Here is a 26,778-nt window from a genome sequence, read left to right as displayed (position 1 = left end):
AGTGGACTGGACCGGACCGGACCGGACCGACAAGGCAGCTAGCTCCGGGATAGCTAACAAGTATAGGCCAACTTGCTCAGCCCCGGTATAAACAGTTTGCCTGCATAACATAATTGCTATTGCGACACACAGTGGACACATTTAGAACAGCAGTTTCTTTCATTGAAAAATTGCAGCTAATTTAAACTTCAAATCATCTCGCGGGCCGGATTAAACCCGTTTGCGGGCCTACTCTGGCCCGCGGACCGTAAATTTGACACCCCTGACCTAGAGGTAAGTACTCACCAAACGCGGACCTCTAGTTTGAAAGAGTTTTCCGGATGTTGTTGTGTGTCAGTGTTGTATTTCCGATGTCATCAAGAGTCGCTGCAGTGGACCCAGACGCGCAGTTGTGTGAAAAATAGCGCTGAAGTTAATTTCCCCCTTCAACTTGGTTCCGTCTCTCAGTCACACCGTGCCCTCTTGAACAAGATCATGTACCGGCCAGATAAACCTGCACGTGGCCCTCCGCCGTTCGGACCTCCACCACTGCATGGCGGTCCTTTCACAGTCGCAGGGCAGTGTGGTGTACCTCCTCCTCCCGGACCGTGTGGACCATTTTCTGCCTCAGCACCGGACGGTCCTTTTCTCCACAACAGGCCACCAAGAGGACGTTTTATAAGTGTACGTACTCGCAGACTAATGAAGCTAATACAGCTAGCATAGCTGGTCATAGGGGTTGGCTAGCTAGCCAGTTCCCTGTGAGTAGGAGTTATCCAAAATACTTTAGTTTCTGTACCAGAGTAATACCTTCTGTACCAGAGGATGGATTAAGTATTTTATCACTTCTGGCAGAATACTTAACTATTAAATTAAAATCTGTGACAGATTATTAAATGAAAGTGGAAGTGAAAAAGTTAAAGTGACTACTCTTGTCAAGTATGGTGACCCATACTCAAAATTCCCCTCTGCATTTAACCCACCCGAAGTGAACACACACACCGTGAACGCACACCCGGAGCAGTGGGTAGCCATTGCTGCGGAGCCTGGGGAGCAGTTGGGGGTTCGGTGCCTTGCTCAAGGGTCTCACCTCAGTCGTGGTATATTGAAGGTGGATCAAGTGCATCATTGACTGCAATAAATCTCTTTAACAATTAGAATTAGTTGGCTGGGTAATATTTAAGAACTTTGATTCATTTCCTAATATCTGAAGCAGAACATATTTGACTGATGACATTTGTTTAATTTGGTTCAGAATTGTACCTTGTTCAGGGACTATGTTTGCATTTGTATTTCCTTCAGCCTAGAAGTCTGGGCCATTAATTTGGAGCATTGTTTATGAATGTTTTGCATATGACTGTTTATCCATTTGACCATAGTAGCTTCAATTACAGTATCAAATTGACTACATGTGCAAGTCATGTCATATTTTGAGCAAAGACTTTCATTAAGCACCAAAAACTCCTGATTAAGTGAATGGTTTATCGACCAGATACTTTTTTTCCATCCCATAATGTAAGTAGAGGTATTCACTATGGCTGACCAAGGTTATTGAAATGTTGAGAAGGGTCCAGTGTCATGTCTGGCAAACCCCATGTCTGTGAGCCAGTGGTAAGAGACAACGGTTCCCAGATGTGAGGTGCAACAATTCGTTGTGTGCAAATGCATGGACTACTTTAATGGTTAACTTGAGCATGACATGACATGACATGACAGATACTTTATTCATCCCCATTGGAGAAATTCAGATTGTCCTGTAGCTCTTAACTAATAACTTTAACAGAGATTCCACTATAAAATATAAAATAAAATATGAAATATAATTAACGGATGAAGGCACTCAATAACATATAACATAAATAGTATAAATAAGATATCAATAACATCAATTACTAATAATAAGGGATCAATTACATATCAATTACTACTACTAATAATAATAAAAAATATAGCCGCAAGCAGCGATGAACGGCCCTTGCCGTCTGCAACATGCCGTGACCCACCGCGTTCCCCTGTAACGACCCGTGACTGTCCATTGCAGCCCTTGACCAGCCCCTGGTGCCGTCAAACTGTGTAGCCAATGATTTCAGTGGGAGCCCTTTAAAAAGCCTGAACACATGCCACCATTCTGTGTCACCATAGATTTACATTGGACGGAATTCTCATTGAAAATATATATGGTGTGTTTCGGTCATCGCCAAGGCAACACCATTGAAAATAGGGCATGGGTCTGATTGGCCTTTCTGATTGGGATGGCCTAATGGAATTTTGTGCCAAATTTGGTACATTTTGAAAAAACTAAATTTTTGGCTCTCCAAACAAAATTTGATTCAATCTGTAGGGGGTGCTATTGCACCAATTGTGATTTTGTTCAATCACATGGGTTCAGGCCCATGGGGACTACAATTCATCAATTGATCCCATGCAAATCCGACGATGCGTGTGCGAGAGGGTGCCCACCTGATGACTCCTGTGGACTTGCCTCCACTCTCGCACCCACACAGGAGCTACAGGGGGGAGTAACACTAGGTTTAGTTGCGGATGTAGTGTATGAGAGGGTTACAATAGGTTAGTGTAGGGGAGGGCATTGCTGTGGGGCCCTGGAGATTTATGACGGCATGGCCTGATAACCTCCTCTTTGGGGACACATGGCAAGACCGGGAGCTTCCATGGGAATGCTCACCATTTCTTGGCACATTCCATTGTGTATTACTAACTGGCGGACTTCCTGTTTGCCGTGCAGCATCGCCATCATATGGTTTTTTGCTTGCCCCGGCACGAAGTACATGTGTACCGGATTTGGTGGCTGTGCAATGAAAAAAGTGTTGGTCGGGCCCCCATTGGCGAAATGTATTTTCACTTTTGTATGGGGCGCTGTAGAGCCATTGTTTTGAGATTGCTTACGAAAGTATTAAAAAGGAAGAGGTACAGCCCTGTAGGCTTCTTTGACGTTAACATAGAACAGATCTAATGTCCTTTCTCCACGTGTTGAACAATCTACATATTGTACAAAGCCAATCAGGCAGGAGGACAGAGAGACATGATTGAAATCCCCTGCAATTGCAATGAATGCATCAGGGTGCTGGGTCTGTATTCTAGCAACGGCCTCATGTATGACATCACACACCGTTGCAGGTGCCGCCTTCAGTGGAATGTAAACAACAATGGTGACTATATATGTAAACTCCCTTGTATGGACAGAACATAGTATGGACAGAAACCAACTGAGACCAGTTCATTTTCTGGACAGCAGACCTTATCTTTCACAGTCACATTTCGGGAGTTAACCCATTTCTGATTAAAAAATAGGATAACTCCCCCACCTTTTGTCCTTCCGCTCATCCTTAGGTCTCTGTCCGCTCGTGCAGCTGTGAAGCCAGGACTCAGAAAGACATATTAAACTGCACTCCTTGTACAGCCGCTGGTTCCTCACAAGCACCTCCAGTTCGTCACACTTGTTATGCAGTGAGTTAACATTCCCCATGAGCACAGGGGGCAGAAAAGGCTTGTATCTCCACTTTCTGTTGTTCCTCTTAACCTTTAGCTTAGCCCCAGCTCTACATCCACGAAACTGTCTCATCAGCATAGTTGGGATTGGGTGAGTTACTCTGTGTGCAATCTTCAACAGGGCCAATAGTTCCTCTCTACTGTACACTACTCTACTTGAGCCAGTATACAATGTAAGAAAAAAACATAGGAAAAAACTACAAAAAACTTCGAAATAACGGGTACAAAATAATAGGGCTTTAACAACTAATCGTTAAAATCAATTATGCAAATAGTTGGCAACCAATTGATTAGTTAGGTCATGTCACAGCTGAAAAAGAATTTCACCTGTTACATTATTATAAGCAGATCTGATGCAAGTTTATTTTACCTTGGCAGATCTCAAACATTGAGAAACTTAATAGTAATTAATAGGCAAAACTAGAAAATTGTATTTCCTGCGAAAGATGCGTATGAATGCTGAAAGCTGAATGAAGCTGCCCAACAATGCTGAAAATGGCTGAAATGCATTGCTGAATAAGCTGAAGGCTGAAATGCAATGCTGAAGAATCCTGGTAGCTTATATGTAAAACTGGAGTTGGAAGTTTAACTTGTTTAGCTAAAAAAATATTCAAAATTGCTGGAAAGTGTATAAAGAATGATATGATGAAGTAGAAATAAATTGGCTTTCAATTGCTAAAGAAAGAAGTGTTAAACTAACATAAAAAAGTGTAGTGAAGGAAGGAAAAACTAAAGGAATTAACCCTCTGGGGTCTGAGGGGGTTTTTGGGTCCTGGACAAATTTTGACATGTCCTGACATTTGTGCTTTTTTCAGTGTTTTTTAAACATATTAATGTCTAAAGTCTAATAACACTGTAATCAGCACAAAATTGGCTACAATAATATGTGAGCAGCAAGTTTATACATGATTGTGTTTTTGAGAAAAAAGTGGTTATGCATGGTTAGTGAAAAACTACAATTTTTTACTCACTGAAATAAGACCATAAAACACAAACAGAACATTGGTGCACAAGACTTTGGAGACCTGCATGTTGTAGGCTAAAGTGTTTACTTCAGAGTGCTGTGAATGTCATCTTGTTCACACATTCACAGTAATCAATACACTGATTTAAATTTTCTAAGACACTTTTTGTCCAGAAAGGCCATATGCAAGAGGGTGTGTCTGAGGATGAATAGTCATGTGATTTACCTGAGAACACAAAAGACGCACTGAACGACCAGACAAAGACACGCATAATGAGCCTTTCAGTCAATGTTGATGGGACGGATTAGTGCAGCACAATACAGCACAATGAGGAGCCTAACGATCCTCATTTGAGTTAAAATCAGTGTTTTTACTCTGAGGACAAGCTAAACTATTTGTATATTTTATATTTTGTTTATTTTATATTTGATGGCGCTTCACGTGCGTAACGCGCCATCATCCAAACGCGCAGAAAAAGTGAGTAAATTCTATGATGAAGTTTGATATTTTGTGTCATTTCTCGGGGGTGTGCACATATTTACCTGGTTCACCTGAGATTATTTACATGTGAACAGTGTACAAGGCGGGACCGCATTACCTGTAATGAGGTGAGACAAAGTAAAAAACGGACTTCTCCTTCCGTTCATACGGATTAAATCAAAAGTGATGATTTGTTTTTGACTTGAATTGTTTCACTCAAAAGAAAACATTTCAAGCTTTCTAGCCATATAACTCTTATTTTTATGAGCCAAGTATTCGCTGAGATTCTGGTTGTTTTATTTACGCGTCTGTGAAGAGAGATGACAGAGACAGAAAAGTCCGAGAGCGCACCCTGTCGGCTTTCTTTATTTAAAAAAAGCACAACGTTTTGTTGTTATTATGATACCACTAAAACTAGACCCTTTACAGATTTGAATGATATACTTCTTTTATCTGTACGATCAGAATTGACGGAGTAATTTAAGTTTGTTTCGGCCTTATCAGAAAAAGATGCGTCAAAACGCGCCGGCGCGTTCGTCGACCCCAGAGGGTTAAATATGATATGAGTTAAAGAAAGAAAGGGAAGAAAGAAGAAAAAAAAGTGAAAATGTAGGAAGAGTGTATAGACAGAAAAGAGAAAATATTAGCATTCTTAGCTTCTATTTTGGAACCATTGCTGTGTAAACAGCAAACCCAAGATACGTTTTTCGTTTTTTCTCTTTATTATTATTCCGCCGTATTCTGTCGCTATCTAGTCCTACACAGTTTGATGTAGAAACGTCATTCAAACACCGTCGCGTTCAGCTCAATGAGGAGAGGGTTGCTTCTACTTTTTTTGGTGATATCTTTATTATTTATATTAGATATTTCAAGTTTTTCAAGACCTTTAAACAGGTCAGAAGGCAATCTGTACATCTTGTATTCAGCTTTTTGATATCTATTACAGTTTTTCTTTAACCACAGTTTACGTTTTATGGGGTTTTTTTGGCTTTTTATGATTTTTACATTGGTTCTATGCTACAGCTAGAGTGGTGACATCATCGCTAGAGTGGAAGAAACTGTTAAGTTTATTGAAAATTTTTCTCTCTAACTCACCGTCACAGCCGCAATTTTCTCAAAAGTAGTAGAGATTTTTGTCTTCTCTCAGGTAATGCTGTTCTCATTTTGATAGGACCTACGGTTTTTCCACCAGGTGGCCAAACCCACAGAGAGTGACTGCTCAATCTCTCATTCACTCCCATTATAAAAGATCTCCACAGTTCTGGTGAAAAACACAAATGAAGGCTGTTTCTAACTAGCCACCAATCCTTCATTTTTTGGAATATCTTCACAAAAATGGATGTCTCTTCGTTGATAAGTCTTATAGTTTTTCTGTAGTCCTCCATTTTGTGAGGTGAAGTTTTTTCAGTTTCTGTACTGTGTGTGTGTAAAACGCTATGTCACTGTTACTCCCCCTCCCACTCTGGGCTAAGGTCACCATAGCAACAGCTGCCTGTGGTTGGTAATTAGACTGACTGGCTGCCTAATGTCCACTGCTGTTACACATGGGGACTATTCTCAGTGTCAGCCATCTTCTCCAAGAAGGATGTGACAACACTTTCACAATAAAAGTCTGCAGTTATTTACAGGAAGTGAGTGTACCTTTCTGAAGTATAGTGAATATTTAAAATTAAACTTCAGCTTTTAATTGAAGGTCATGTGCGTGCACCACAGCATGCTGCACTTTCAAAATTAAAGCCTTTGTTCTGGATTCTTTCAAAATAAAAGCCAAGAAATAACAAAATTAATGTCAGCCATGGTGCCTTCTCCCAGCAGGCCTTGTCTGACCTTTCACAATAAAAGACTACAGTTATTTGTAAGAAGTTATTACACCTTTGTAAAGTATAATGAATATTCAAAATAAAGTTAAGATTGTAGTCTGTGATCATGTGAGTCTCCTGCAACACTCTCTCTTTTCAAAATAAAAGCCTTTTCATAGCATCCTTTCAAAATAAAAGTCCTGAAACAGCAACAGAACCTTAGACTTTTATAATCGACATACAGCTTCAGGCACCCACTGAAGCCATTTTAAATTTCAGCACTGTGGTCTTCTTGGTCTTCTTTATTTTCACAATAAAATTCTACAGTTATTTGTATGAAGTTACTCTAGTGTTACAAAACACAACAATTCAGAATTAAAGTTCAGGTCTTTACTCAAATTCACGTCTCCATTCTGCCTTTTCAAAATAAAAGCCTTTTTATTATATGGTTTCAAAATAAAACTTAAGAAATGCTAATATTTCCTCTTTTCCAGCACATATTTTTTTCAGCCTTTTGACCAACACACATTAGTTTATTCTTTACTTTCTTTATTCTCTACTTTCATTCCTTCAGTTCTCCCCTTTTTTCAGTCTTTCCTTCCATCTTCTCTTCTTTCTCTATAAGAAAAACTTCCTTCAAATATTCCTCCTTTCGCTACACATCATTTACCTTCTGTATTTTTCAGCAATATTTATTGGTTTTAAAACTACACTATATAGTCTTTCTACAATTTAACTTTTTAGCTGTTTCAATTCTTCCCCTTTTCTTTTAACTCACATTTGATTTCTTGAGTTCTTCCTTCCTTCTCTTCAATACTACTATGAAATTCCTGCACTTCTTTTATATTAGATTAACAAATCTTTCTTTAGCAATTTCTAGATCATATCATTCTTTTTCCACCCTTTTCAGCAATGTTGAATAGTTTTTTAGCTAAACAAGTTAAGCTTCCAACTCCAGTTTCACATTTCAGCTTCCAGGATTCTTCAGCATTGCATTTCAGCCTTCAGCTTATTCAACAATGCATGTCAGCCATTTTCAGCATTGTTGGGCAGCTTCATTCAGCTTTCAGCATTCACACACATCTTCCACAGGAAATGCAATTTTCTAGTTAAATGCTGTAGTTGGTTTTGGAGCTTGTGGCTGAGCGGTTATGCTGGCAATATACAGTTGCAAGAAAAAGTATGTGAACCCTTTGGGATTACTTGGATTTCTGCATAAATTGGTCATAAAATGTGTTCTGATCTTCATCTAAGTCACAACAATAGAAAAACACAGTCTGCTTAAACTAACACCGCACAAACATTATATGTTTTCATGTTTTTATTGAACACAACATGTAAACATTCACAGTGCAGGGTGGAAAAAGTATGTGAACCTCTTCCTCTTTACAAAACTGTTTCAGTGCAGCAATATTCTTGGGATGTCTGGTGTGAATCGCTCTCTTGAGGTCATGCCACAGCATCTCAATCAGGTTGAGGTCATGATTCTGACTGGGCCATTCCAGAAGGCATATTTTCTTCTGTTGAAGCCATTCTGTTGTTGATTTACTTCTATGCTTTGGGTCGTTGTCCTGTTACATCACCCATTCTCTGTTGAGCTTCAGTTGGCGGACAGATGTTCTTAAGTTTTCCTGCAAAATGTCTTGATAAACTTTGGAATTCATTTTTCCGTCGATGACAGCAATCCGTCCAGTCCAGCCCTGAGGCAGCAAAGCAGCCCCAAACCATGATGCCCTCACCACCATATTTCACAGTTGGGATGAGGTTTTGATGTTGGTGCGCTGTGCCTTTTGTTCTCCACACGTTGTGTTGTGTGTTCTTTCCAAACAACTCAATTTTGGTTTCATCTGTCCACAGAATATTTTGCCAGTAGTGCTGTGGAACATCCAGGTGCTCTTTTGCAAACTTCAAACGTACTGCAATGCTTTTCTTGGACAGCAGTGGCTTCCTCCATGGTGTCCTCCCATGAACTCCATTCTTGTTTAATGTTTTACTCATTGTAAATTTGTCTACAAAAATCTTAGCATGTGCCAGAGATTTCTGTAAGTCTTTAGCTGACATTCTAGGATTCTTCTTCAACTCATTAAGCATCCTGCGCTGTACTCTTGCAGTCATCTTTACAGGACGACCACGCCTAGGGAGAGTAGCAACAGTGCTGAACTTTCTCCATTTGTAGACAGTCTGTCTTATTGTGACATGGTACACAATACATGAACATCTAGGCTTTTAGAGATACTTTTGTAACCCTTTCCAACTTCATGCAAGTCAACAATTCTTGATCGTAGGTCTTCTGAGAGCTCTTTTGTGCAAGGCATGGTTCAACATCAGGCAATGCTTCTTGAGAACAGCAAACTCAAAACTGGTGTGTGTTTTTTATAGGGCAGGGCAGCTTTTTCTTGCAACTGTATGTGTGACCTCATAATAAATATTTCTTGTAAATAAAGAACATTTTATGTTTATCTATTATGTTTTACAATGCTACACTTAAAGGTTATGATTAAATAATTATGAATGGTAGAAATAGCTAGAATTGCTCTTGCTGATCTTATAAGCTCTATTAGAAGTAATGTCTAGATACTCTGAAAGCAGAGGAATGCTTGTCTTGTGTTTGTCCTGTTTTTATATAGCCATAGCCATTTTTAATGCTGTGACTGCGTACACAGGCTAATAGGCCATTCTTACATAGAAAACCTGGACAAGCAATGGCCACTAATCCTTGTGAAGGAGACCTGGCTTTTCAGGCCTGGACCCTCTGCTCTGCTCCACCGACTGAAAACATCCAGTTACAGGGGAAAGTTGTGAAAGGACCAACTTAATGTATATTTCCTCCATGGCATTGTGCAGATTAGCAGATTGTTTCCTAATTTGTTTTCTATATAACAGCATAACAGTTTTTTTTATGCGTAAACATCATCAGCACACCTTGGCTACCGTCCACTTACTGTCCAATAAAGATGAGTTATTTAATAGCAGGGTGTCTTTAAGCAGTCTAGTCAGGAGAGACACATTGATGATTTCAGTGAAGCAACTACTGATGTGAATTCAGAGATCTATGGTAGAGAGGCAGTCTAAACATAACTGAGGTCTTACAGATGATTCAAGAGCTACTGTAGTAGAAGATTAATTTGTGTCAGGTATAGGAAGCATCTGATGAGTTTTATCTCTAATAGTTGTGATTTTATTTGTAAAGTAATATCTACTGTAGTGGAATTTTCTTCCAAATGCTGCATGATCCATTATCTTAAATTCAAAAGTTATTAAAAAATGACATAATAGGTGGGGGAAAAACTATTAAATGTTCAATTTCGATGTCATAAGTCAGAACAAGATCAAGGGTGTGATTGAAACAGTGGGTGGGTTTATTAACATTTTGAGTAAAACCAGTTGAATCTAATATTGAATTAAATGCAGTTCTGAGACTATTATTTTCAACATCTACAGTTATGTGAAAAAATTAGGACACCCTATGAAAGCCTGTGTGTTTTTGTGACATTTTTGGATATATGGATATTTAATCTCAATTTTAACAATACTGAGATATTAAAGTAATATAACTAAACAATTAAAGCTGAAGAAAAAAACTTTTCAAGATCTTCTGTAAATGTAATTCTTCAAAAGTGCATATTCTAACTGAGGAAAAAGATAACACCCTACCCCCTAATAGCTAGTGTTACCCCCTTTGGTTGAAATAACTGCAATGAGACGCTTCTTGTAGCCATCTACCAGTCTCTGACGTCGGTCTGAGGAAAGTTTACACCACTCCTCAATGCAGAATTCTTTCAGCTGTGAGATGTTTGAGGGGTTTCTTGCATGTACAGCCCGTTTCAAGTCACCCCACAGTATCTCAATGGGATTAAGATCTGGGATTTGACTTTGCCATTCCAGGACTCTCCATTTCTTAGTTTTCAGCCAGTCCTTGGTTGATTTACTGGTATGTTTTGGGTCATTGTTGTGTTGCATGGTCCAGTTCCTCTTCAGCTTTAATTTTCTGACAGATGGTCTCACATGTTCCTCAAGCACACTCTGATATACAGTAGAATTCATGGTGGATTCTATGATGGTGAGCTGACCAGGTCCTGCTGCAGCAAAGCAGCCCCAAACCATGACACTTCCACCTCCATGCTTCACAGTTGATATGAGGTTCTTTTCCTGGAATGCTGTCTTTGGTTTACGCCAAACATGTCCTCTGTTCTGGTGTCCAAATAATTCAATTTTTCCTGTCTGACTCATCTGTCCAAAGAACATTATTCCAGAAGTCCTGGTCTTTGTCAACATTATCTCTGGCAAACTTCAGTCTGGCCTTGATGTTTCTCTTAGAGAGCAAAGGTTTCCTCCTTGCACACCTCCCATGCACGTTAAACTTGTGCAGTCTCTTTTTGATTGTAGAGACATGTACTTTCACATCAACAGTAGCCAGAGCCTGCTGTAGGTCCCGTGATGACATTTTAGGGTTTTTGGAGACCTCTTTTAGCATCTTTCGGTCTGCTCCCAGGGTGAACTTGCTGGGACGACCAGACCTGGGCATGTTGGCAGTTGTTTTGAAAGCCCTCCAGTTGTAGACTATTTTCCGGACATTGGAATGGCTAATTTCAAAATCTTTTAAGGTCTTTTTAAATCCCTTATCAGACTCATAGGCTGCTACAATTTTTTTTTCTGAAGGCCTTAGACAGCTCTTTTGCTCTCATCGTGGTGCTCACTTTAACTTCAGCAGTCAGGAGCACACCAAACTAAATGTCTCATATTTAGACAGAGCAAGCCTCATTCAAAATTCTGAGTAACGGTCTACCAATCATGTGAACCTGGTGTGATACACCTGTGTGTGATTTGAGCCATTTTAAGTGGAAATAAATGTGAGGGTGTCCTAACTTTTGCCTCAGTTAGAATATACATTTTAAAGAAGATCCCCTCTTCAGTTTTAATTGCTTAGATATATTACTTTAATATCTCTGTATTGTTAACATTGAGATTAAATATCCACATATCCAAAAATGTTACAAAAATACACAGGCTTTCATAGGGTGTCCAAATTTTTTCACGACTGTACATGAATGTTAAAATCTCCCACTATAATGACTTTATCTGAACAAAGCACTAAATCAGACAGGAAGTCTGGAAATTCAGTTAAGAATTCTGCGGAAGGGACAGGTGGACGGTACACGGTGAACTGGTTTTTGTGTTTTCCAGTTTGGATGTGAGAGACTAAGAGTGAGGCTCAAATGAGTTATAACTGTTCTGAGGATGAAAGTTTAATAATAACTTTGAGTGGAAGATTGCAGCTACTCCTCCACCTCCACCTGTGCCTTGAGGAACATGACAATTTTTATGACTGAGGGGGATTGATTCATTCAGACTGACATATTCATGCTGCTGCAGCCAGGTTTCAGTAAGACAAGGTCAATTTGGTGATCAGTTATCAAATCATTTACTAACAAAAATTTAGATGAAAGAGACCTAATATTTAATTATCCACATCTGACTGTTCTGTTTTTCTGTTCAGTAAGAGGAGTGGTCTTAATTTTTATTAGGTTTTTATGAATAACTCTTCTTATGTTAACTTCTGATTTATTTGATTTATATGTTCGAGGGTCAGACATAATCTCTATGGGGTTTGGGGAGGGTGACGGCTCTAAGGCAACTGCAGAGAAGCATTTTAGACTGAGTCTCTGCGTCCTGGTCCCCATTCTGGATTGTCAAACTTTAGGTTTGTTAATATACTTGGCCCAATTGTCTATGAAGCTCACATCGTTTCCTGGACACCACCTAGGCAGCCAACGACATGCGGCTAAACATGTCATCGCTGGTCAGATTGGGGAGGGGCCCAGAGAAAATTACGGAATCCGACATTGTTTTGGCAAAGTTACACACCGGCTCAACATTAATTTTAGTGACCTCCGATTGGCGTAATCGGGTGTCATTGCTGCCGACATGAATAACAATCTTACGATATTTACAATTAGCATTAGCTAGCAGTTTCAAGTTTGACTCGATGTCACCTGCTCTGGCCCCAGGAATACATTTGACTATGGTCGCTGTTGTATCTAGCGTCACGTTTCTGACTATGGAATCGCCCATTATCAGTCAGTTTCTCGGTGGGTGTGTTGCTGAGCAGGGAAAATCTGTTAGAGACGTGAACAGGCTTAGGAGTATGTTTCCGTCGGACCGTCACCCAGGCTAATTCTCCAGGCTGCTCTGGAGCTGCCCTTGGACAGCTAACAGACCCTGAGCTCGGTGGCTCCACGCCTGCTAACGGGGCTAGGCTAGCTGTTATGTAATTGTTAATGTTACTGATTGTCTCATGTTTACTATTATTAATAAATTTAAGGTTTTTTTCTCTTTTTCTCTTAGTTTAGTAGAAATGCTGGTACTATGATTCATATTCAAATTAATCTAATATGTGGTCAGTAATATTTAACAGGCAATGTTTTCCACATTGTTTCCCACAATTTGCAGTTAAAAATAAAATGGAATCGAGGATTGGTGGAGCTGTGGCACCATGCAGAACAAGTTTTGCAGATTCCTTCCTTAGCTGGGAAAAAAGGAAAGAACTTGTGGATTTACAGAAGAAACTAAATATAAATTTACTCTCATTTGATTTTGTAAATTGCTCTGACAAAAGTGTTAAAAGTGCTAAATCAGTAAATGTATTAATTTAAAAACTTAAAAAAAGGAAATACTTCAGTAAAGTGATGGGTACCTTAAAATTGTGTAGTTGAATACATTTACTTGGCAAGTGATATACCTGTTTGGTTTGTTGCATATATCAACACCTTTTGCATGTATGTTTTGATGGATTATTATTATATTTTGATAATTTCTTTTTATATAACTGCACTGAGTTATATGTGTCATTTACTGTAATTGGCAAACATTAGAGGAATAAGTTTACTTCGTTAGTATGGGCTATTGAATATGGATTAATGGGCAAACATTTCAGTTACATCTCCAACACTGCAAAAAATTAAGTGGTCTCAATACTTTCTGAAACACTGTACATGACACACATATTGTGTATGTACTTTAAACCACTCTATATGTATTATAATGTCTTCCTGTTGTTGTGTTGCAACCTTAGAAAGGGATAAAAAGAGTGTACAAAACGTCAGAAGGTCTGAAGAAAACCTGGCTTTCGTTACGTTGGGCTTTTTGTCTTTACGATAGTCATTAGCACCACCTCACTTGATCATCTGGTGGTGTTAAGGTGGTGATACCCTGAGCCAGGGCCGTAGCTAGAAGATTCGGGGGCCCCTGAAAAAATATTGATGTGGGCTTGATGGACTGGGATACAGCAGCTCTTCTGGCCTCCCTCTCCTTCTTTTCATGGCATTTCTGGTACCCTGATTTATGTTTTTGTTTCATTTTCAATCGGTCAGCCTTCTCTTCCACCAAGTTCATGTCTAACTTCAGCGGCTGCGTCGACACTGATCGGTCCTATTCACAAGTAGGGTGGGACTTATTTATTAGGTCCCTCAGATGTTTGTCACTAACTGAATAATTAATAAATACCTTGTATCGTACTAAACCATTTTTAGGGAGGGGCGAAGAGGAGATATTTGGAAAACTTCCAATGAAATTGCATATTTCTGTGGTTTTCATTAAAATATCTGGCATACAACTAATATAAATATTAGAATTATTCACAGAACAGGGGCCTATAGAGTATAATTGCTGGATTTTGTGGGCCCCCTTATAATTGTCACCACCTTTCACCCCACTAGCGACAGCCCTGCCCTGAGCCGTAATTAAAAATAAACTTTATAAGGTCTCCCATTAACAGACTCTCCCCTTAACAGTCTTAGTGACTTTATTCCAGCTTCTGTACCATGTTGTCAAAATAGGTTCCAATAAATAAATGTTCTAGGAAGTGTTTTTCAAACTGTGAATAGTTTTGAACAGCCAGCCTTGGAAGACTATTTTTCAATTAAAAGTCTGAAGCAGTGGCTGCTAGATCAAAATGAGCAAAAATCCAAGGTTAACACTGGTTTGGCTTTTTGAGTTGGAGGATGTTAAAAGCAGCTAAAGGTCCAAGATTTGAATCAAACTTTTCCTTCTGGATGTGTTAATATCTAGCCTGGCCAGCCAGACCCACTCCTTTCTTAGTGAAAGAATGTGGGTCTGGACCCTCTGCCATAGATCCTCATTCCACAGACTGAGGACCTGTTCATGCTCTTCCCACTCTCTCCCGACTTGGCGTTTCTGTTCAGGTTGGATGCAGTCAGGAGAAATTTCATGAATAAACCCTTCACCCACACATTATTCAGGCTTCAGTCACATTCCACCTATGACCCATACGCTAAACGTGCGGTACATATACACTTAAACCCAGAGTCAGTTGCTGTTCAGTTCACACAGTTCTGTTTTTAGCCAATAAATTACACTGTTACCCTACTACTTGCGCTGTAGATACACTGCCAACAACCAACTCATGGGGTTGGTCCTTGTGGATGCAGACTACAGATTTCTGCGGCTGGATCGTTACAGCATGGGCCACATGCTTGACGCCCAGATATTTAATGTGTCAGAATTGAAAGACTGCTTGGAGGATAGGTTAATTAGCTTCCCTGATCCTGATCCTATGGCCAACAATGATCAGCTTTTGCCATATTTTATCGTCAGATGACACATTTGCACTGAGATTGTCTATGATGAAACTTTACAGCAAATGCAGCATTACAGATGAGGAACTAATCACAAATTACCGAATCTCATGAGGGCAGGCTCTGCTCACCACACTGCAACTCTTGCCTGAAGTTGATAGGGTCATTGTGGAGCCGTCTGTCTGCATAGCATCATGATGATGTGTTATCCAGGACTCCAGAATGCTGACCTTGAACAGGAAGATACGAACTACATTGTCAACCCTGGGAATTGGAGGTGCCAAGCACCGATGGAGCAGTGGAACGTGCACAGTGACTCAGTACCTGCGCCAGTACTTCAACAGCCCTGCTGGCTCCATGCCATGCCATGACATGATCGCATGATGATGATCGCATGCTTGCAATTGTATGAATTGATTCGTCTGAAATGTAATGAACTGTGCAGATTGGCAGATTGGCACCGGCAACTCTGTACAGAGTTGGAAGAAACCTCCAACCACAAAGTGAGACACACACAGTACATATGAAAATGGATGAAATGTAAATTTTTTTTTTTGTGAGTATTTATATTTTTAACAGGTTGTACCTTAACAATGTCATTCAATAACATGACCTTTTAACCTTCCCAAAAAAACATGGGCATGAAGAAAACAAACCAATAGTCTGCCTAGTTCAGTTGGTTAGATTTTTTTTCCAGTTTACCTCTAAGTTTCAGTACTGTCCTTTTAAGTGTCCTTAAGCACATTAGTTTACCTTGTCCATTTCAGTTGCACTCAATGTTCACTAGTTCCTCGGTCAGCATTTAGAAGCAGTTAGGTTATAGTTCAGTTATTCCTTAGGTCCTTGTAGGCCCTACCACCCTCCTGGGAAGCGGGTGGCCATGGGATGTGGAACGTCCGCGGTAGACATCTCAGGTGGCATCCAATCCTTGGACAGCACAGCTCAGTTCTTAGGAGCGGATTCTACCAACAAAAAAACCAGCCTGCACACAGATGTACAAAGCAATTTCTTAATTCTCCTAAAATAAAATAAATAATCCACCTAATGAATTACTCTTGCATTACGTCCGCATCTCAAAAATTAAAACATCTCTTATCAAATTTGCTGTCTTCTATTTTCATATCTTATTGGCCAATAAACAATACAAATGTGTCATAAATTAACCCATAACACAATTAAATCACTTTAAAAAGAAAGGCTAAGGGCACATATTGAATTAAGCAGGTTCACAGCGATACCCCAGAGGATGTACACGGAGGTGCACTAGCTCACAGGAAAACACGCAGGTGCGTTAGCTTACATTCACAGAGTTAATACAGCTAACAACTCATTAGCAGCTCATATCATTCACATTTTCCACAAAATAGCATATCCTGAATTGTTTTATAATGAACAATGTACTCCCATCTACACCATGTGCACAACATTGAAAAAAATAGGCATAAATGCTCAACACATATAAATGTACTAACTCACCAGGATATGATGACTGCTCCTGAGGATCATCCAATGTCTGTGTTACACTTGACAGATTTGAAACTCTGCTGTACTAAGGTTGGGGAGCTGGCTGCTACTTTGCACTGTCTATCCTGCTTGTCTTTAGCACATGGAAGGACTCCCCAGAACTCCCTGGATGTTGTCTTGTACAGTTTGTCTGGGAGATCGTGCAGGACTGACGCCATGTAAGTCTGAGAAATTTGTACTTTCTCAGTCAGCAAAAGGCAGGGGAATCTAGGTCATGAGCTGTTGAGCTAGAGAAAAAAAAAGCTGTCCCTGCTGTTCATTTGTGGCTTGCAGTGTGTTTAGCAAATCCCGCTTGTACAATCTATCTATCCTGGATGGGCCTGGATGGGATACAGTTATCACGTTCCGTGAGGTCACGGATGCCATGACCAGACTTGGTACGCTTCATGTAGCCCAACCTGGCCCTGATACTGATATACCAGGTCTTGATTTCAGCAACTTCTTTTTCCCATCTTGTGGGCTTGCTGCTGCCGGAACTGGTCCTTTAAAGACTTGTTCATTCAGACCCACAGCTTCTTGTTGTAGATGCAGGAGTTGGCTGCAATCCATTTAGTGAGCTCCTCTGCGTCCTCACCTCTGAGATTTATCTGTCGGGGCTTATTGCTAGGCCATCCGCCCTCAGCACCACTGCCGGTAGCCTCAGCAGGGTCGGCAACGCCTGGTATGTCCACTGGATCTGGATTGTTCATGGGCTCTTGGACATTCACAGTGTGTGGAACATCAGCATGTATCGCCAATACTACAAGCTGGTGATGCAGGTGCCTGTACCACCACTCTCTTACGCTTGTGTCTCACAGCACAGGGAGGCATGTTGTGATAAAGCACCAGTGCCACCGGTGTTAATAGGGTGTAATTAGGGGTCGTTAATGAGCATAAAGGTGTTAAATGGGTCAGTTCGGAATGAATTCTGCGTCTGTGGAATCTGGGTCATAAAGAGCCTTTTCCTCCGACCTTAAATGACCTGGACCATTCACAGCCATTTATCTGCAATGGGGCAGGTTTTATACTTCAGCCTTGCACCTACGCACTCACTTGTTCGTAACATTTCTCAAAGCTAGTCCAAGGTCCACAAATTTTTCTACAACCGGCTTTTGCTGGAACTTGTGATAACACCATGTATTTTCATGTTTTTACAACAAAAACTGCAACAGTCATTCACTAGCATCTCTACTGCATGCATCAAATCCCTCATTTCTCTGATTGGTTTATTTTGCGTCCATTAGCCCGCACCCTGGAACTCGATCTCAATCAAGACATTCCAGACTAATTCTTTGTATAGAATAGAAAAAGACAATTACTGTTTCGTTTTTTTTTTCTTCGTTATTTTTTATGACCATTTAGGCAAAACATAAATCCCTGTCAAATGTTTGCACACTCTTCTGTCAGACTCTGAAGCAGTTGGAATAATTTCCTCTGGCTGCTTGATGGATGATTTCATTACTTATAAATTTCTGCAGTAAACATGTCAGGAAACATTTTCAAGTTGTTTTCACTTTTCAGGAATTAATTTTCTCCATAGCAGAAAAGCATGCCAATCAGTTTAACATACAGTGTAACATCGTGTTAGCTAATCTGAGCCACACATCCTGATAATTACAAACTCTACAAATTATCATAATTGTTTACTAATGATTAGGGGTTGCTCTTTTTAATTTTACATACACAAGGGTGAGGTTTTTATTGATTAGCATTTTCAGTCTGTTAAAGATGTAAATTTGTGATCTGGCTAATCAACATGGCACAAAGAAATTGTAAAAACTGTATTGTAACCACAGACCATTGTCATCTCGCAATTCTAACTACAATTATGTGTAGTTATTAATAAAAGATTTAAAAACTAAAGCTGTTCATTGTTTTGAACAACCCCTTGATTTATTACAGGTGGGAGAAAACGTAGTGGCACTTTCCTGGTTTCTGCATAAGTTGGTCATGAAATATTATCTGATTTTCATCACAGTCAGAAATAAAAACAAACAATATTGCTAAGCTGATAAAACAAAGTTATGATCTTTCACATCTTTATTCTATGCACCCAATATATATCCAACGTGGTGGAAAAAGTGATGACAACAGTGTTTTGTGACATGTGTGTCTTTGAGATTATTCTGTAACTCTTTCCAGCTGAATGCAAATCAACAACTCCTGATCATAGGTTTTCTTAGATCAATTTTTTGCATGGCATGGCTCACATCAGCTAATGCTGCTTGTAAATAGCACAGTGACACTGTATCAAGGGTTTTATTAAGTCAAGGTAGTTCTAAACACCTCCATTCTTGCTTCTTTGCTTGGATTCCAAGGTTGCTAACACTTGACTCCAGCTGACATTTATTGACATAAAAACTGTTTCCACCATCACTTCGTGTGTTTGATGAGATGAGTTAAGAAAAAGAGTTGTTTGGTTTAATGGCTGTCTGGAATAAAGATATGAAAGCTTGTTGACTGTTTGTTTTTTATCAGCTTAGAAACATTGTTTATTTGTGACGGTGAAAATCAGATCAAATTTAAAGACCAATTTATACAGAAATCCAGGAAATTGCAAATAATACCATTCATTTTTCTTGCAACCGTACATTTTTGTGAAAATGATATATTCTCAAGCAAGCACACAGAGTAAATTTCCATGAATACTTTTGGAACTATATCTTATACAATCATATAATATGAATTCTGAATACTCTCAGCCCCACTGTAGCAGCTTCTCCGTAGACCATAGTACAGTGATTGCTTTGGGAGGAAACCAGCAGGTCATCTCTTCTGCAGAACCACCCCATCTTCAGGTGCCGCAGTGGAATCCCACTCCTATGGAGCATCATCTTAAAGACAACAGGTGTGTGTCTGTATGTGTTACAAAATGTCTTGTGTACATATAGGGTGGCACAGCTGCTACTATGTTTTTGCTTGTGGTTGAAACATCTGAATGTTGGTTTTCAGTGACCGAGCTGGTGAAGAATTCCTAAGATGTATTGCAGCCAACAAGCCTCTCCCAGATTATCTAAAAGGGGACATGGCATACAACCTTGCTGAGGCATTAAAATCAACTAAAGCCCTTAAACAAGCAGTCATGTTGGACCCTGAGTTTCAGAAGCATGTGACTAGGAGGAAAAGCCAGAGCCGTAGTCGAAGTCGTTGCAGAAGCCGTGGTAGAAGCTGTGGAAAATCTCAGGCCAAGAGCCGTGCACGAAGCAAAAGCCGAGCACGCAGCCGAAGCAGAGGAAGGAACAAAAGCCGAGCTCGTGGCAAAAGCAGGGCCAGAAGTAATAGCAGGGCTCGCAGTAGGAGCCAAAGCCGAAGCAAGAACAAAAGTCATGCAAGGAGCAAAAGTCAGGTTAGGCGGTCCAAGTCACGAAGTAACAGTAGTGAAAGCAGTTATGCCAAAGACATAATACAAAAGAGGATCCCCAGTTACAGCTACAGCAGCAATGCTACCAGCAGTAATAAGCTGTCAGGGAGTAGTCTGTTAGAAGGACTGAAGCTGGTCATGAACAGCAAAGAACTGGAGGAACGATTGCCCACCCTCAAAAATGCTATTCTCACAATTCAGGTAGGGCTCTTAATTCATTCTATAAAATGTCTTCAGTGGTTATCTGTGTAAATCTCCACAAAGTCATTTCATAGTTCATAACCATAAAAAGAATTTTCTTGAAAGTGATGTTATTTAAAATAGAATAAAAAATAGAAAACCAAATTACTGTTCTGTATTCATTATACATTAATTATATTTGCTGTAAGTGTAATATTATACACACCCTGACAAAAGTAATGGTATCACCTATCCAAGTTGTAGGAACAAAAAATAATAACTTGACTTCTAGTTGATCATTTCGAATCAGAAGTGGCTTAGATGATAAGACAAAGATATTGCACAACGGAGCTGCTGTACTGTATAGTTTGATTTGCTGCCAACAGTGGTTTGAATAACTCAAATACAGCAAGTTCCCATTTCCCAAATTTCTGTTATTCACTCAGGTAGCAAATACCTAATGCAAGCCATAGATACATAAAATTTTGGTTAGCAGGTAGGGTTGATGCATATCCTGAGTTTCAAACTATACCTGCAACAATTCTAAGATCTTGGTGAACACAAGCAGTATAATGTTGCATGCACAGACTTTACCTTTATTTACCAAAACATTTCATTTTAGCCAAGCAAAATAACAAAGTGAAGGAGCTACAGTCTGTTAAGCATGTTTCATTGTTATTTTCTGTTCAGGCCTCTGGTGAAAGGAAAAAAGTGGAGCGTGTGCCAGAAGAGTCCAGACATCAGCAGGATGACAGTCAGGAAAGTTCAACACCACTGGACAATGACAGTATGCTTCTTCCCCATGACAGAGTAGGCAGTGATTTCTCTTGGCTCCATGTACACAGTCAAGAGGACTCCAATGTCCAGAAAGCTGATGAGCTTGATGATGAAGAGTCATTTTTGTATGGGAATGGAGACACTGGAGAAAAACAAGGCAGTGACTCCTCTACCAGCTTTTTTGAATATGAAAAACTACAGAAAATGGATCTGTCTGCTCTTACCAGTCAACAGCGTCATGAGAACAAGTCCACATTGAGTAGTTTTGGGGAACTGCAACCTTTGCAAATTACTTCCTCCAACCTCACCTCTGCAGGTGTGGACAGCAGTGATTGTGAGAAGATCAAGAACATTTTAAAAGGTCTGGGCACAACAGATATCAACGAAATAATGGTGAAAATGCAGGGGCAGAGGGAGGAAAAGTATCTGTCTCCTGCACCTCTTGGTACAAACACAATAACAGCAAGTTGGCCAGTGCCAGCACTAAGTTCCCCAAATGTACGTCAAGCTCTTGAGTCTCTACAGTCTCTCATCAAAGGTGAGAATCCTATGTTAAATGAAAGATTCAACATGTTTATTGAAATTGTTGAGCAGTAGTTAATTTTATATTTTATATCTACTAATCATAACTTCACATTTCAATCAAATTCATTGAAAGACTTCATTATTGGGGCTAACTTTTGGTTATGGCAAAACTTTGAACTGCATTTTTAAATTATTTCATAGAGGTTAAGAACATTGCACAAAAGATAAACCACTGCATTTCAAAAATGGTTTCATAAATGCAGCATTAGGCAGGTCACCTGTCAACAAGTGATGAATAGATCCAACCTACCCTTTCATGTTACTGCAGTATGATAAACTGTGGTTTATATTCTGTCAGTCCCAGATTTTGCACCCTGCTGCTGTAAATATGCACCTGTTCAAGTGTGCTAAGAACCACAGAGCCCAACTTTAGTTGTAAGAAATTACAGAGCCTTTCTTTTTTAACCCTTTTGCACTATTTAAATTCACTACCCTTCTGTTATCTTCAGGATGAAAACATCTACTAAAATAAACTGCTGTCAAATTTTTTTGCATAAATCTGTTAATCAACACCAGTTCTTCTGGTTCTTCTGGTGTATGTTGGTGTTTGTGGTTCTGTGTCTGGAGGCACATCTGCAGAAGACTGCATCCCTCTCACCTGGTGTGGCAGCAACCAGAGAATTTCCCAGTTCTTCTAGGAAGAGTTATGCAGATATATCAACCAAATTAAAAATAACATCTGTGGCCACTGACTGGTCCTCCCTCTGCAGCTGTAGGTGCCGACAACCTACAGAGACAAAAGCTCTGGTTTATTTTTCCTAATTGTCCTGACCAAGTTGAGTAGGAGGTAAAAGTTGTCACAAGTAACAGTGAGGCCCCTGAGATCATTCTGTAATCTCTATAACAGAAGGAGCTCCTGGTCCACTTTTCTGATGAAGCCAATCTTATCCTCTCTATGATAAACTGGTCTCTGCAGCTTGTTGTCAAAGCACAGCTCTGCTGATTTTATGAAATCTTGAGAGGGACATGGTGGCTCTGAGCGTGTGGACTCCCCTCTAGACCTGTAGTCTCCAGCCAAAATCAGTAGCCCAATGTAGGATTTTATTTAACATTTAGTAGTGTTGATCAGAACTGAAGTTGATTAACAGATTTAAGCAAAAGAAGTTTAAAAACATATAACATGAGATATATTTTTACAGCAGTTTATTTTAGTGGATGTTTTCATCCCGAACATAACGAAAGGGTCATGAATCTGCCACAGTGTATTATTGACCTATGGAAAGTTTCTAAATCATATTTTCAAAATTTATGTCTGTCATGGCAAAAAGCACTAGAGGCAAATCTCAGGTTATAGGATGGCAAGTTTAATAGGCAAAACAGCAGAGTCACAAGCAGAGCATAGGATCTGCAGAACGGGTCAGTACCGATTGACCGATGTGAACACAGAAAATGATCAACTTTTATGTGCATTAAGCAGCATTACACACATCAGAGTCACTAACATGTAAATCATGCTGGCAGGGTGGCCTACGCAATGTAATTAGCATGTGTATGACTTTTCATCTCCTTCCTAATGGATACAAAACCGTGTCAAAAGTCTTTGTTGAATTCACACAGGGAGGTAGCAGACATATTGTCTGTCCACGCAGACATGGAGTTTGTCAAGATGTAAATTTCCCTCACAATGTCAAATTAAGGTTTGTCACCAAAAATCATTCCATTAGCTGAAATACAGTGAAAGTTGTGGCCAAATTAAGAGTGAAAAATGACCCTTGGTAAATGAAAGTATCCTGTACAGTACATGAGAGTTAAAATTAAATTATATATTGGTAACCTATTTTTTTATCTGTGAAAATCAATGATTCTTAAAGTTTTAAATTTAACTTTGGCAGCCTTTTTGAAACCCATAATGCATAAGAAAGATATGAAACAATGACCAGTCACTTGGGTAAACAAGGGTAGTCCAATGTGGAGGTATGGTTAATGTCTAAACTGCTATAAACTGTTTTAGTGTGTACTTACTTCCTCCAGTGTTATTCTTTTAGAATTCTAAGATATGTAAAGCTGATTTTGGATCTGCTTTTCTTCACTTGTCAAGGATAAGATGTTGTGACAGCTGAATATGAAGGTGTACCCAGTGACTTGGAAACTGACGCCACATGGCCTGATGATTTATCTTCTCTGTCTGTATTGTTTGTTTATGATGTTGTATACAGAATTATATTCTGTGTGATGTCATTTGTGCCTTTAGCGACAAAGGAGAAGCGGGCAAAATGTGATGGCAGTGGCACATCTCAACCCTCTAAGTGCAAGGTAAGTGATTTCCAAGCTATGTTGCTTATACTCTATAGTATAGAGACAATTGAACTCCTTACTTTTAAAATTGTGACTTGTGTTTCCCAGGCACTTGGTGATGGTGAAAGGAAGAGAGAAAAACAAGTCAGAATAAGTAAAATAGAATCCTTGATGAAAGAACTGGAGGGATTGTTAAAACAAGATGGTAAAGCAATTTTCTTCTTGGCATTAGTTCTGTTGTCTTCCACACACTACAATAATCCATATGCATCACTGTCTTTCTTGTCCATTTGCAGGCTTAAGTTTTCTGACACCAGTGATTGGGTATTATTGCCAGAAATGTGAGAATTTCTTTGAAGACTTGAATTGTGCTGAAAACCATGCATCTATTCACCGACATAGCAACTCTAGCAGTGTAAGTACCTCAATATCTACGTGAAAAATAATTGGTGAGCAAGGGGGAGATGCCACAGAAACAGTAGGGAAGTCTTAAGGAGTATTAAGTAATATTAGCACCATGAGCTACTGGTCTTACTAGACCAAGTCATGCCATAGCAGCAGAACCTCTAATTGTATTGAAATGAGTAAAGATGTATTTTATTGATAATACATTTGGAATTTGTGTTAAATTTGCCTTGTACATTGATTTTTGCAACAAGCATAAATCCATCAAACCCAGTGTGGTTCTTGTATTTGTGGGCCAAATTTTGTGTTTTAGCCTTGTAAATGACAAAATCTTAAATACTAACAGTAGTCCAACAGTCCAACACTAACACACTGTTGAACTTCAGTAAGCCCCTCAGTCTTTAAGTGACCTTAGGCTTTTCAGTTTCTTTCTTTTTTTTCTTTTTTTTTTTAGCCAAAAGTTCAAATGGAAAAGTATATTGGTGATGGCAAAGGACACTCACACTATTGTAGCAACCAACAACTGCAACCCTCAGACCGGATAGATCACAGGGACTATAGCTACAATAGAGATTCAGAAGAGCACAGGAATCGCAGAGATAATCAACGTGACTGGAACGATGAGGGAGATCACAGAAGCAAACTTGACAATGACTGCATAACTCACAGGACCAGACAGGAGAACATCTCCTTGAAAGAGGAAATGAAAAAAGAGAGAATGCTCATAACGGTTTCCTGTGGAGTGATGCCTCCTCCAAACACCAGTGTGAAGGAGGAGGTGAACAAGAACCAAAGTACTGGAAACCATCGCATAGAAACAGACAGCAATGGAAACTTACCCAAGGACAGCACAGAAAAACATAAAATAAAAGTTGAAAGTAGTGATGCTAGTGATGACGATGATGATGATGTGAAAGGGAAAATGTTTAAAGCAAACGCCGCTAAAAAGAAAAAGGAGAAGAAGGAGAAGAAGGAGAAGAAGAAGAAGAAGAAGAAGAAGAAGGAGAAGAAGAAGAAGAACTCCTGATTTTTGTCTTGGGGCTTGTCAGTTTCTATATCTGTGTTAGACACATTCCTGTGATGATGTTTAATGGTTATTGCTGCCCATTTTTCTCTACTGAAAGGTCTAGGTTTTATCATTACATACCTGGGAACATTATGTTCTATTCTCTTACTGCTTCCTGTATTTCTTTTTTTTTCTCTTTTTTTTTTTTTTTATTGGTATGATTAAAGTGTACTTGCTCGCTGTCAGCCACAGTCAGAAGAGACGATTAATATTAATTTAACCTTTGTGTGTCTACTACACCTAAAGTTAGAACCAAGATTGGAAATGGTGACATTTTAAGTTGTTGGTGTCCTTTTCTACTCTTGTTGAACTGCTTTCTGTGTTGCCAAGGCTGAGGCGCAGAGATGAAATTTATAAAAGTCATCTTCTCTTTTGACGTTACTATATTTTCAAACTAGTGAATTTTACAAAATGTCAACATTTTGCTAAGTGGGTAGATTGTTACCTAATGTAATATGTTGATGTTTCATGTATGTCCTCACATCCTGGTTTGATATTTTAATTAAATTAAAAGTAAGTTGTTTAACAAATGGGTTGTTTATGTGAGTCAAGTCACATTTTTTGACTTCTGTTTTTATCTGTGGGGTGGCTGTGGTTCAGGAGGTAGAGCAGGTCGACCATGAACCAGTAGTTTCCTGGTTCGATCCCTGGCTTCACTAGTCAACGTGTTGAAGTGTCCTTCAACAAGACACTAAACCTAGAGGCTGTTCAACCTGTGTATGAGTGCGTGATTGATTGTGTGTGTGAATGGGTGAATAGGCAAATATTGTAGTGTAAAAGTGCTTTGAGTGTAGAAAAGTTCTATACAAGTATAACATCATCTTCCATTTAAGACCAAGACCAACACAGTATCCTCCCTGGAGGATGAAGTTGGAAAACAAGATTAATGCAGCATGGAGAGAAGTTATCCAGCTATCAAATAGGGTGTTGTATATTGTGGTGAAGAAAGGTTTACCTAAGTACAACAAGTTGTCCATACCTGAGGCCTTGGAGACTGCTAAGCGAAGACTCAGCCCTGCCCACTTGCCTCAGTGGGCAGGGCTTACTCAGAGTTTTTAACTGAATTCCCTGACTTCCTGTCTGATTTAGTGCTTAGATCAGATAAAGTCATTATAGTGGGAGATTTTAACATTCATGTAGATGTTGAAAATAACAGCCTCAGTGGGCAGGGCTAGATTTTCCCCGCTCAGCGACACACCCGCTGAGAAACCAACTCTGATAATTGGCGATTCCATAGTCAGGAACGTGAAGCTAGAGACACCAGCGACCATAGTCAAATGTTTCCTGGGGCCAGAGCGGGCGACAGCGAGTCAAATCTGAAGCTGCTGGCTAAGGCTAATCG

General features: G+C 39.6%; 1 protein-coding gene across 2 annotated transcripts; it reads left to right on the top strand.

Annotated features, from left to right (window-relative positions):
• Window positions 1–166: 166 nt before the first annotated feature.
• LOC113131455 (uncharacterized) lies at window positions 167–25,966 on the top strand. 2 transcript variants are annotated; one of them, XM_026308714.2, is made up of 8 exons: window positions 167–273; window positions 19,530–19,675; window positions 19,780–20,389; window positions 21,059–21,683; window positions 23,922–23,983; window positions 24,074–24,170; window positions 24,262–24,380; window positions 24,825–25,966. In XM_026308714.2, the coding sequence occupies exons 2-8, from the start codon at window positions 19,650–19,652 to the stop codon at window positions 25,395–25,397; spliced, it is 2,112 nt and encodes a 703-aa protein (XP_026164499.1). In that variant the 5' UTR covers window positions 167–273; window positions 19,530–19,649; the 3' UTR covers window positions 25,398–25,966. The 2 variants fall into 2 exon arrangements, with proteins under 2 accessions (XP_026164499.1, XP_026164498.1); XM_026308713.2 differs by lacking the exon at window positions 167–273 and adding an exon at window positions 314–663.
• The last annotated feature ends 812 nt before the right edge of the window (window positions 25,967–26,778 follow it).

This window comes from Mastacembelus armatus, chromosome 15 (genome assembly GCF_900324485.2).
Source record: "Mastacembelus armatus chromosome 15, fMasArm1.2, whole genome shotgun sequence".
NCBI lineage: Eukaryota > Metazoa > Chordata > Actinopteri > Synbranchiformes > Mastacembelidae > Mastacembelus > Mastacembelus armatus.
The sequence above is the reverse complement of the archived record's forward strand: the minus strand, read 5'-3'. Positions and strand labels throughout refer to the sequence as shown.

Excerpts from the sequence above, each read along its gene's own strand:
- LOC113131455 (XM_026308713.2), top strand. The coding sequence starts at position 475 with ATGTACCGGCCAGATAAACCTGCACGTGGCCCTCCGCCGTTCGGACCT. Across the intron at positions 20,390-21,058 it reads ATGCTATTCTCACAATTCAG|GCCTCTGGTGAAAGGAAAAA; the intron begins GTAGGGCTCTTA and ends TTTTCTGTTCAG. Across the intron at positions 24,171-24,261 it reads GGGATTGTTAAAACAAGATG|GCTTAAGTTTTCTGACACCA; the intron begins GTAAAGCAATTT and ends GTCCATTTGCAG.